Source organism: Vulpes lagopus, chromosome 9 (assembly GCF_018345385.1).
Source record: "Vulpes lagopus strain Blue_001 chromosome 9, ASM1834538v1, whole genome shotgun sequence".
NCBI classification, from domain to species: domain Eukaryota; kingdom Metazoa; phylum Chordata; class Mammalia; order Carnivora; family Canidae; genus Vulpes; species Vulpes lagopus.
Window position 1 is genome coordinate 48,976,604 of NC_054832.1, and position 12,071 is coordinate 48,988,674.

The 12,071-nt window shown below is 36.3% G+C and overlaps 1 protein-coding gene across 8 annotated transcripts in view; it reads right to left on the reverse strand.

The window, feature by feature from the left end:
* The window catches only part of RALYL (RALY RNA binding protein like), a 709,315-nt gene that overhangs the window by 55,484 nt on the left and 641,760 nt on the right, over positions 1–12,071 (reverse strand). For all 8 annotated transcript variants that reach the window (XM_041768619.1, XM_041768615.1, XM_041768623.1 and 5 more), the window contains one exon: positions 2,468–2,581. In XM_041768619.1, the coding sequence (XP_041624553.1) occupies positions 2,468–2,581 (114 nt within the window). The remainder of the gene's footprint in view (positions 1–2,467; positions 2,582–12,071) is intronic.

Consider the following 12,071-nt stretch of genomic DNA (forward strand, 5'->3'; position numbering starts at 1 on the left):
CATTTTTCTCTTTGAGGTGATTTATATTTAAATGAGTTCTCCATAATCCTTTAAACTGAAGTGCAAATTGGTTATCAAAGTCCTTTGCTGTAAGGGTTGTTTTACATAATAACGAATTTCACAGAAGTTCCTCAAAGGGAAATATTGATTTAGGCGACATCACAGGCTATTTCAGTTACTGCAACACTTTAGTGACATATAAAAAAACTTTCTAAAATCTAAATTTCTCTATTAAGAAGTGTAGGCAATGTTTTTGTTTTTTTCTTCAAATAAATACCCAGTAGTGTGATTTTTGGATCATATGGTAGTTCTATTTTTAATCTTTTGAGGAACCTCCATCTGTTTTCCATAGCGGAAAGTTAAAATCCCACCAACAGTGCACCAGGGTTCCCTCTTCTCCATATCCACAGCAGCACTTGTTGTTTCTTGTCTTTTTGATACTAGCCATTCTGACAAGTGTGAGGTGATAATACTTGGTGGTTTTGAGTTGCATTTCCCTGGTGATTAGTGATGCTGAGTGTCTTTTCATGTACTTGATGGCCATCTCTGTATCCCTTTATTAGAAAAATGTCTATTCCAATCTTTCCCCCATATCTTTTCTTAGTAGAAAATATGTTAATAATAGAACTTTTTAATAAAATGATTGTTTTATCTACTGTTTCTCATCCACATTAGTGAGAATCTGCCATCCATGTGCTGGGTATATGGCTCTTGTTTGTAAAAACTGGGTTGTGTGAAAATAGTAGAAAATGTTCATTTGCCTATGTATGTCTCTGTATGCCAAAGAGCTCCAATTACTGAGCCTTTCCTCCGTGCTAATTACTGTGCTATATAAGTTACATATGATAATATGATACTTTGTTTCTCACTATGTGAGGTAGGGATTTCTATCTTTATTTTATAAATGAGAATACTGAGGCTAACTCAGTGGCACAGGAGAATCTGAACCAGAGTTTATTTCTCTCATTCACTATGCTATAGCACCAAACTCACATCTGCCTTTTCATCTGAGTCCTATATGGCTCATCACCAGGAGGTAAAGCTCTAGTCCTCACCCCAGTGATACAGTGAACACATAGGCAGGTTCCTCTTTGCTGTATAGCTCAGGGACCCCAGGATCCCAACCAGTTCTCATCAGTTAGGAGGAACCCAGGGGGCCTCATGTCAATGAAATCCTCGCACTAGGCCCTGGGTGGAACCTGAGATTGAAACTATAAATGAGAAGGACACTGGATTCACTCATGAGACTGGGGGGTTGAGACCCAGGTCTATCACACACTAGTTAGGTGACTACAGAAAAATCAATTTACCTCTTTGAACCCTTGTTTTTTCATTTGTGAAGTGAGGGGGCTGAATTTCATCAATAGCTTTCAAAACTGTATTTTTTTTTTTTTAAGTGAAGCTCTCTCTTTTTTTTCTGAGATCAAGAGTTGGACACTTAACCGACTGAGCCACCCAGGCATCCTGAAAAGTGAAGATCTTTCAGCAAATGAAGTATTATGTTGAAATTCAATAATAAAATAGATACAGATAGAGCAAGGGCTAGATTTGGAGGAGGCATGAGTTCATCTACCTCCTGGGCCTCCTTCTAACCGTCATACTATTTCCAGGGAGCCTCTGAGGCATGTAAGGCCTTATAGAACATGATTTTCAAACTGTGCACTTGCTCATCTCTAACTTTATCCTGGTTTTCATATTCTATGTTAAAAAATATCTGTAGCCACAAGACCCACAAGACAAGGGCATTATTAGAATTATATTAGAAGAGAAATAGGGCCAAGGCTGATAATTCAAAGGAGAGGGGCATTAAATTGTAAAAGATATAATCAAATGACTTGACTGTGGGTAGTCAGGGGTATGTTCTTGATGTTAAGGATCCTGAAACTGGGTACTGGTTTACAAGGTTGTAGCAATGTAGGAACTGGGCTTTATAATCATCGTTTTTGAAATCTCTTTTATTTTTGTAGTTAGTTTATTTAAATATGAGCATTATTTTAGTCTGACAATGTTATTCCAGTAATTGATTTTGTTTTCTTAAAGGATTCTTGATATTGAGAAATTAACTTTTAATTATTATACGAATATGAGCAAAATATATTCTCCTTTTTAAAAAAATGTGCATTTTAGACAAATTGGTTCATCTTCATGTTATTCCAGTAATTGATTTTATTTTCTTAAAGGATTCTTGATATTGAGAAATTAACTTTTAATTATTATACAAATAGGATCAAAATATTTTTTTCCTTTTTTAAAAATATGAATCTTGGACAAATTGGTTCATCTTCTCTAAAACGTAAAAACTCAGATTGCACTGTTGCAACTCTTGGCTTAAAGACTCTTCCCGTGTCTGTATTAACCTGTTAAACTCAGCCAGTGTCCCCCTGGCCCTGCGTGCTGTTCCTGTAATTGACTCTGCCTCACTGGTTTAATTCTGGTGTGTCTGTGTCCACAGATCCTTTTCACTTACCTGCCTCTGCCTTCTGCTGCTTCTCAATTTTCTCCAGGCGCCCTAGCAAGGAGTCAATTTTCGTTTTGATCTGGGTTAATTCTTTCTTGATTGTCTGGAGCTCATCTGATTTCACTGGAAAGGGAAAAAGGGTAAGAAAGCAACAGAACGTCAGATGTACCATTACTCACGTAGAGCACAACTCACCGGCACCTTTCTCAAGACTGTGTCGAGTCACATAGGATACTTTTCAATCTTATCAGTTTCTCGTTACTTCCAGCGATCCTGGGATACCGGATGACATTGGCAATTACAGTGATTTTCAGTGACGTGAACATCTGATACTCAATCTTTTCACTGCAAGTTACAAAAAGGGATGGTGTAACCTGGAACTATCTTATCAAACAACTAAGTGATAGTAAACTCAGTTTTCGCAAGCAGTAGAGTGACTCTGCCCTGTAAAATGGATTCAGATTGAAGAGTGATAAAACCATGATAGGTATGTTAATACTACTTTGAGGTCTATGTTGTGATACATATTTCAGTCATCGGTGATGTTTGTAATCTAGTTCCCTGGTGATTTGTTGAAACCAGGATATCATGTTTATCCTCTGAAAAAATGTCTTGGACGCTTGAGAACTCTAACAGAACTCTTGCTAAGTCACCACCTCTTTTTTTTTTTTTTTTTTTAATAAAAAGTGAGGCAATGGGCTGTACACGTCCCTTTTTAAGCTGTGGGGCTGGAGGGAGAAAATTCACCAAAGTTCCCACTGGCATTTTCTACAGTAGTGGTTCCCATTCCAAGTTTTTGGTATTTAGCATGGATTAAAAGAAAAACAAGTAGGGATGAACACAAGATGGGCAATTTTTCTTTTTGCCAAGTATGGATGTTAAAAACGACGACAAACATCCTACTATCAACTATAATAATTATCTCATAAAGAAGGGGCTTAAGAAAAGGACAGTCTCCTATTTAAAGGACAACCCTTTAAATGAAGTATATTTGTTTATGAAAAATTCACTATACTGTTCCTATTTTCTCATTTTTTCTGAGAACCATTGGGAAATGTGCCATAACCCACAATAACCAGAGATTGAGGATCTCGAGCTATCGCTGCAGAACATCTGCATCTGCCTGGAGCTTTCAGTAGGTGGGGATTCAGGGGTTCATGCTTCAGCAGAGCTGCTTCAAGATCTGGAGCACAGATCTTGATGTCAGCCTATTAATCCTTCTCTGTAACTTTTGCCTCAAGTTTATGATGATCTCAGCTTGGATATTCCCCAGAATTTTGGAAGATAATGAGCATTTAGCTGGATTCTTTAGTATTCAGAAACTTTATATCAATACTAAATGCAATCTATATTTGTTTGGAATAGGGCTATTTGTCAACGAAGATATATGATATAATATATATAATAACTTATGCATCAATATACATTCATTGCTCAAAGGAAGAACAGACTTTTTCTTAAAAATGAGAAAAAAATTTTTATTATAAAATCAGAATTTTTTTTACAAAAAGCAGATTTTTATCTGTGATGCAACGTAGCTTGCAAAATAAAAACTGCAAGAATCCAGGGCCCTGTGGAGTGTTCCTATTATGAAGAACCAAACTGAAAGTAGAACACAGTCTAAAATAGAGAATTACTCCTTATGTCAATTATTTCAGAGACATCAAAGTACCATTGTGGAACTGCAGCTAAATTTGAAAAACATCATCTGTCACAATTGCAAATTGATTCCACTTTGAAGAATGATTTTCATTTCCTTTGATGGAAGCACGTCATGTAGTTTTACTTAAACCTATCAAATTTAATAGAAAATATTTTATCTTATAACATTAGATTTCAACGCAGGAGAAATGGGACTGTGGCTGGATAGGATATATTTCTTAGTAAGTAGAGCCACTCCTCAGCTCAGGCATGCAGTTGACTAATTTTATTTATCTTCCTAAAAAATAAACAAAACCCCCATTTTATAGAAACTACATTTCAAACCACTGGAAATCTGGGCTCACCACATAGGAACTTACCTGTATCCAGGAAGTCAAGGTTGGCTTTAAGTCTAGACTTGTGTTTAGCACTGTAAGAACACTTTTTTTTTTTTTTTAAGATTTTATTTATTTATGTGAGAGAGGGAGAGAGAGGGAGAGAGTGCTCATCATGAGCAGGGGGTAGGGACAGAGGGAGAGGGAGAAGCAGGCTCTCCCCTGAACAGGGAGCCCACTTCAGGGCTCCATTCCAGGATCCTGCGATCCTGACCTGAGTCAAAGGCAGATGCTCAATCAACTGAGAGCCACCTTGGCACCCCTGTAGGGACACCTTTTATGATCAAGTCAGATCATTATAACATTTGGGTTTAATTAGTTAATGGTATTTAAAATTAGAGACAACAAGGATCCGATCTGCACAAGTTCTATTTGCCCTTTCCAGGAAATTCTGAAGCCATTTCTAGCCCTGTGCAAATTGCCCATCTTCAATCTTGGAATGGCTAGCAGCAAAGGCTTGTCAAGGTCCTGCAAAGCACCACTAAAAAATAGTTTTGGCTGGTTCTTGAGCAATTGTGAAAGCTGTTTTCTTACCGCACTTCACTGCTGTCCTTGGGAGAAGGCCTGCCACTTGCCTGGCCTAGCCGGCTATAGTCTTGTTTCTACCTTTCTTCAGTTGGATTCACTATGTACAGATTGGGTATAGTTCTGTGCTACTGTGTCCGGTTTCCAGATGAAATTCCTGGGATGAGCCACCTCCATATCTGATGTGTTTCCTTCTTGAACTCTTCTCTGCTTTTTTCTACTTCTTTTTTGGCTCCTGTTAACAGTATCTCTACTTCACTGTGGATTACATTAATCCCCTGCTCCATCAAAATAGATGTGTCTTTTAGTAGCATAGATTTCTAAACTTAGAACTTACATTTTTGCAACTTTAATTTCTGATGCTTTTCCAAAAAATAAAAGTGAGTTCAGAATTAAGGAGAGCCTTAGATCTAAAGCTTCCCACTTCATTTTCCTTTCTTTTCACATTTTCTTTCCCCCTGTCCATTCTCTTTCCACTCTTAATTGGGCTTCTGTCCTCAATTTGCCCAACCTATAGCATAGTGCCTTCATAGTAATATTATAAGTAATAAACCGTTCCTATTGAACACTTCCAGAATGCCCCCATTTCTTTCTTTTTTTTTTTTTTTTAAGATTTTATTTATTTATTCATGAGAGACACACACACACACAGGGAGGCAGAGACACAGGCAGAGGGAGAAGCAGGCTCCATGCAGGGAGCCCGAGGTGGGACTCGATCCCAGGTCTCCAGGATCAGGCCCTGGGATGAAGGTGGTGCTAAACTGCTGAGCCACCCAGGTTGCCCGAATGTCCCCATTTCCATAGGAAAAAGGCTGGAAACCCACATACCTGTGCACAAACCAAACTCTATAAACTGAGATCCAGGGCCTGCTCCATAGTATATTTCCAGCTGTACATTCCATTTCCTCTCAAAGCATGCTCTTCACTTGAACAGAAAAGCTTAGTGCTTAATCAAACAGTGCATGGAAGCAGGTAGATTCTAGTTCACATCTGTGTCCTTTTGAAGAGTCACTTATAATCACTAAGATTCAAGTTCAACATCTGTAATTTTCATTCTCTACCTCAGAGGTTTGTTATAAAAATGTAATGAGGTAATACACATAAAGCACTTAGCACCATGCCCAGAACATCATCAAAACCAATAAATGATAGTAGCAGAAGATACTATTTCTCTTACTATTATTATAATTGCCATTCTTTTTATTTATATAGTTATCCCAGCAAAGACTCTCTCCCCCACCCAAATATGTCTATCAAAATCCAATATGCCTTTTAGGGGTTCATTTAAGTCTTCCCTCTCCTATGGATTCTTCTTTGACTAACCCCCTGGAAGGTGTATCTCTCCCCTGTAATTTACTTAATGGCATCTCATATTTACTGCTAGATATGTACTATGTATTTTATTATTTAGAATGTCTACTTTTCATACTACATTGTGAGCTTCTTGAGAGTGAAGACCTGATTAGATATTGGTGAATTTCAATTTCAGGAGTCTTGCTTTTGAATGTTTTCTGTGTTTAATAAGCTCCTTCTTCCATTACTGATTGATGAGGCTCCTGATGCTTGCATACCATAACGTCCTGGGCTTTGAAGTCTGTCCTCCTTAATTCGAAAATTATATTAACTGGTTTAAAAAGAGATCTTACATTAAGTCAGTAAATAGTGAAAACTTTCTGTTTCTCATTATAAACTAGATCCATAAAAATTATTTAAATTCCAGATTAATAAATTATTCTGATCTCTGACAAGACAATATTTCAAAAGAAGGAATTGTGGACAGTTATGTGAAGCAAGGCATATTAATGAATTTATCCCATCATAGGCTCTCAACAACCAAACTCTTTTGAATGGAGAGAAAACATCCAATTCATTCTATTTCTTCCTTCCTTCCTTCCTTCCTTCCTTCCTTCCTTCCTTCCTTCCCTTCTTTCCATCTTCCCTCCCTCCCTCCCTTTGTCTTTCTTCCTCTTTATCTTTTTTCCCTCTCTTTCTTTTTCTTATTCTTTTTCTCCTTGCATGCTTAACAGAATTCAGCTCAGTGTCTTAAATACAGCAAGAAATTAGCAAATTTCAGAAGATCTGTATGTATGTGTATAAGTAGGTAGGTCACTGGATGCAGTTGCAACCCAACCAACAAATCTTAATTAAAGCTTTGTGTATGTATCAGACACTAAATTGGTATTGACTGTCTAATGGAGAGACAGATAAGCAAACAAGAAGTTCAAGAAGAAAATTAGTATGGAAGCATATCTTTTCTTAATCAGAAGCATTATGATAGAAGAGTAAGAGAAGGACACATACCTTTGGCAGCCACATTTTTGTATTTTTCCCTATTTACACCTCAGTTCTTCAAAATCCAATATCCTCATTTTCCAAGACACATTGCATAGAATATAGTGCCTTTATTTTTATATAGAGTATTAGATCACAAAAGTCAGAAGTATTTTTTACTAAGAATAATATGGAATAATTTTAATGAACTTGCTGTTACATAGTTGTTATGTACAAGTAACCCAATGTAGACAAGCTAGGGGCTTGGGAAAATTAGGGTCAATTACTAAAGATAACAAATTCTACAATTTAAAATTAATTAATTTGAGAATTTGAGAAAATTGCTTTACTTCCCAATCAGCTCCAAATTATCTTCCCTTGACTCATCTGCTTGCCTTTCTAATTGGCTCTAGTCACAATTGTTCATTGTTCCTTTATGTGTCTTGTGTTTCCAGACATCTATACCTGTGTTTTTGTTGTTTTTATTTGTCTGTCCTACACTCTCATTTCCTCCACCTGGTAAGTGCCATTTAATTTCTAAATACTCAGCGCAAATGTTGCCTACAGAGTAAAGTCATCCTCAAACTTTGATCCTCTTATTTAAAAAGCTTATCCTCTTTGTACTCATATTTCTTTCAAATGATACTTTAAAAGATCCTTTCTTTAAATATCTCTCTCCGTGACAAGAGCGGGAACTGCTCTCATTTTTGACTCAAGTATCTAACATATTTATTCAACAATATTCATGAAGATCTGTTATTGCTGGGCTCCTTCTCAAGAGCTGGAGATATATTCATAAACAAGAGAGACAAAGTCTCTGAAATGATGGAACATCCATCTAGCAGTGGAAGAAGACAACAAATAAATAGGGAAGACCTGGCTAGGGAGTAAAATTTGTCAATATATGTACAATTATAAGAGAAAGTTTCACTGATAAGGTGATATTTGAGCAAAAATCTCAATAAGAGGAGGCAACATGTCATGCGCATATCAAAGGGTAGTGAGAGGGATGTCTGGGTGTCTCAGTGGTTGAGCATCTGCCTTTTGGCTTAGGGCGTGATCCCTGGTTCCAGAATCTGGGATCGAGTCCCACAATGGGTTCCATGAGGAGCCTGCTTCTCCCTCTGCCTATGTCTCTGCTCTCTTTGTGTCTCTCATGAATAAATAAATAAATCTTAAAAAAAAAACAAAAAAGAAACCCCAAAGTGTAGTGAGATGGGATACTATATAAGGCTGAGGAATGATAAATGCAAAGGCCTGACATAGGAGTAGACAAAGTATGTTTCAGAGACAGCCAAGAGGGCAATGTGGCTAGAGTGGAAGGGGCAAGTGGGAGAAGAATACAAGAAGTCAAGAGGTAAGGTGGACAGTGGAGAAGAGGGAAAAGGGATATGGAGAAGATTATAGAGAGTATTGTTAGCCAAATAAGTATCGTGGGTTTTATTCTGAGTAATATAGAGGCAACATTTACAATTTAGCATTTGTTGGATGCATTTAAAATTTTTATTTTTTTAAACTCATGTATAAGTAACATACAGTGTTATATTAGTTTCAGGTGTACAATATAGTGATTCAAGAATTTTATGCAGTACTCAGTGCTCATCACAACAAGTGTCCTCTTCGTCCCTTTAGCTATTCCACCCATTCCCCCACTCACTCCCCTCTGGTAACCACCTGTTTGTTCTCCAAATTTAAGAGTCTGGACAGCCACATGCAAAGGAATGCAACTGGACCACTTTCTTAAACCACATACAAAAATAAATTCAAAATGAATGAAAGACCTAAATGTAAGATAAGAAACAATCAAAATCCTAGAGAAGAATATAGGCAGCTACCTCTTTGACTTCAGCCAGAGGAACTTCTTACTAGACACGTCTGCAGAGGCAAGGGGAACAAAAGCAAAAATGAACTACTGAGTCTCCATCAAGATAAAAAGCTTCTGCACAGCAAAGGAAATAGTCAACGAAACTATAAGGCATCTGACAGAATGAGACAAGATATTTGCACATCACATATCTGCTAAAGCATTGGTATCCAAAATCTATAAAGAACTTATAAAACTCAACACCCAAAAAAACAAATAATCCAGTTAAAAAATGGGCAGGAGACATGAACAGACATTTTTCCAAAGAAAGCATAAAGATGGCCAACAGTCACACGGAAGAATGCTCAACATCACTCATTATCAGGGAAATACAAATAAAAGCCATGAGAACATACCACCTCACACCTGTCAGAACGGCTAAAGTTAACAACACAGGAAACAAGAGACATTGGTGAGGATGGAGGAGAAAGGGGAACCTTCTTACAGTGTTGGTAAGGAATATAAACTGGTGCAACTATTCTGGGAAATAACATGGAGTTTCCTCAAAAAAGTTAAAAAATAGAACTACCCTCTTATTTAGCAATTGTACTACTTGTTATTTACCTAAAGGATCACTGATTTGAAGGGATACATGTACCCCGATGTTTACAGCAGCATTGTCAACAATAGTCAAATTACAGAAAGAGCCCAAATGTCCACAGCTGATGAATGGCAAAAAAAAAAAAAAAAAAAAAAAAAAAAAAAAAAAAAAAAGTCACACACACACACTGAAATATTACTTAGCCATCAAAAAGAATTAAATCTTGTCATTTGCAGTGATATGGATGGAGGTAGAAGAGTATTATGCTAAGAAAATAAGTTAGTCAAAGAAATACAAATATCATATGATTTCATTCACATGTGGAATTTAAGAAACAAAATGGATGAATGTAGGGGGAAGAAAAAAAGGCAAACTAGAAGACAGACTCTTAACTATAGAGAACAAACAGGGATGCTGGAGGGAAATGGGTAGAGGATGGTCTAAATGGGTGATGAGTATTAAGAAGGACGCTTGTGATGAGCACTGGGTGTTGTTTGTAAGTTAAGAATCACTCAATTCTACTCCTGAAACTAATATTACATTGTAGGTAAACTAACTAGAATTTAAACAAAAACTTGAGACAAACAAAAATAATACGATATTCAAAAGAAAAATGTCCTTTTCTCTTTTGCTTTAGATAGATTTTACAACAAAAAACTGCAAAAGAAAATTACAGACAAAGGAAACAAACTGTCATAACAAAAAATATTTGGTTGTCAGCTGATGACACTTTACTTTTCTATGGGTGATTATAGGGATTGAATTTAGAATTATTATTCAAGATTAGCAAAATGATAAATGAATAAAAATAAAGTTCCTAGACTATATTACTTTAGCTTGCTTTTAGGCAAGCACAATTCTACAGAAACTAGGAGTCAGTTTACATCATACAGATAATCTTAAATATTTTTCCAAAGCCATCACTGTAGTTAGTATTTTACTCAGGAAAAAAAGAAAGAAGCCACATTAAATCATTTCAGACTTGCTTTCTCTAAAGAGTTCATTGATTTGCTGATAAATGTTATTACATTCTGATACAGTCAACAAGATAAAGTTTGTGGTTTTTCCTGTGAGATGAGATATAATCCCAAAAGGAAATTAGGCATACGAGATGATACCATCTGTTTATATAAAAAAATGTGTGCATATCTGATTTATGTGGTGAAAAATATTTCAATTTATTTAAGTCACCTGTGGGTCAAGTCTATTCAGGGACAAATACAGAATCTTCAGCTACCTGTCTCGATCAGTGGTTTTTTAACAGAGGGTAATACCTTGCATGGGATATTTACAATGAATATCTAGAGTCATTTTTGATTATCACAATTTACAGAGGGTGGTGTTACTGGCATCTGGTGGGCATCTGGTCTGCTAAACATCATACAACATACAGGATAGCTCCCTATACCACACCAAAGAATTATATGATTAAAAATGTCAATAGCGTCAAGCCTTAGAAGACCTGATCTAAATAATTATATACCCTCTTTGACCAACACCATGCTTCTTAGGAACTATTTAGAAAATTTCAAAATGTTTGTAACCATGTGGACTTCAACAATAATTCCATTAATTTGTTTCTCTTTTTATTTATTTCCCCCAGCCTTTGATGAATTATTTATATATTTAAAAAAGAGGAATAAACATAATTTGCATAGAATTTAATTTATCAACCATTTTTACATTTACTACTTCACCAGTAGAGAATCTTACAATGTACATGGTATTCTCAAAGTCGTATAATGACTTTGTGTAATGTAATGATCTGAACGTGCAGCGTTCAGGTTCAAACCCAGGTCTTTTGACTATGAATACTATGAATTCTGCACTCTTTATGGAGCCATGCACTTTATTTATTTATTTATTTAAAAATTTATTTATTTATTTATTCATGAGAAACACACACACACACACATACACACACACAGAGGCAGAGACACAGGCAGAAGGAGAAGCAGGCTCCATGCAAGGAGCCTGATGTGGGACTTGACCCTGGGTCTCCAGGATCACACCCTGGGCTGCAGGTGGTGCCAAACCGCTGCGCCACTGGGGCTGCCCCATGCAACTTTATTTAATGTGAAAAATATGACTGTCAGTTTAGCTCTTTCCTTCATTATGCATTAAGGAACTATATTATTTTTAATTCAGTCACATCTAGAAAAAATGACGACCATCTATTTCCATAAAATAGATTTTAAGAAATCTTTATCATTATCACTTCCATTTGTCTTCTTCAGCCTGTTTGTCCCTTTCCTCTTATTCACATATTTTAAGCTAGTTTAATTTGCCAACTTTGTAAATTGTTTTAAAAAGTCAGACTTTAAAACATTTTGCTAAAATAAGTTGGAGCAATTTGTGCAATTCTCCACTTATATG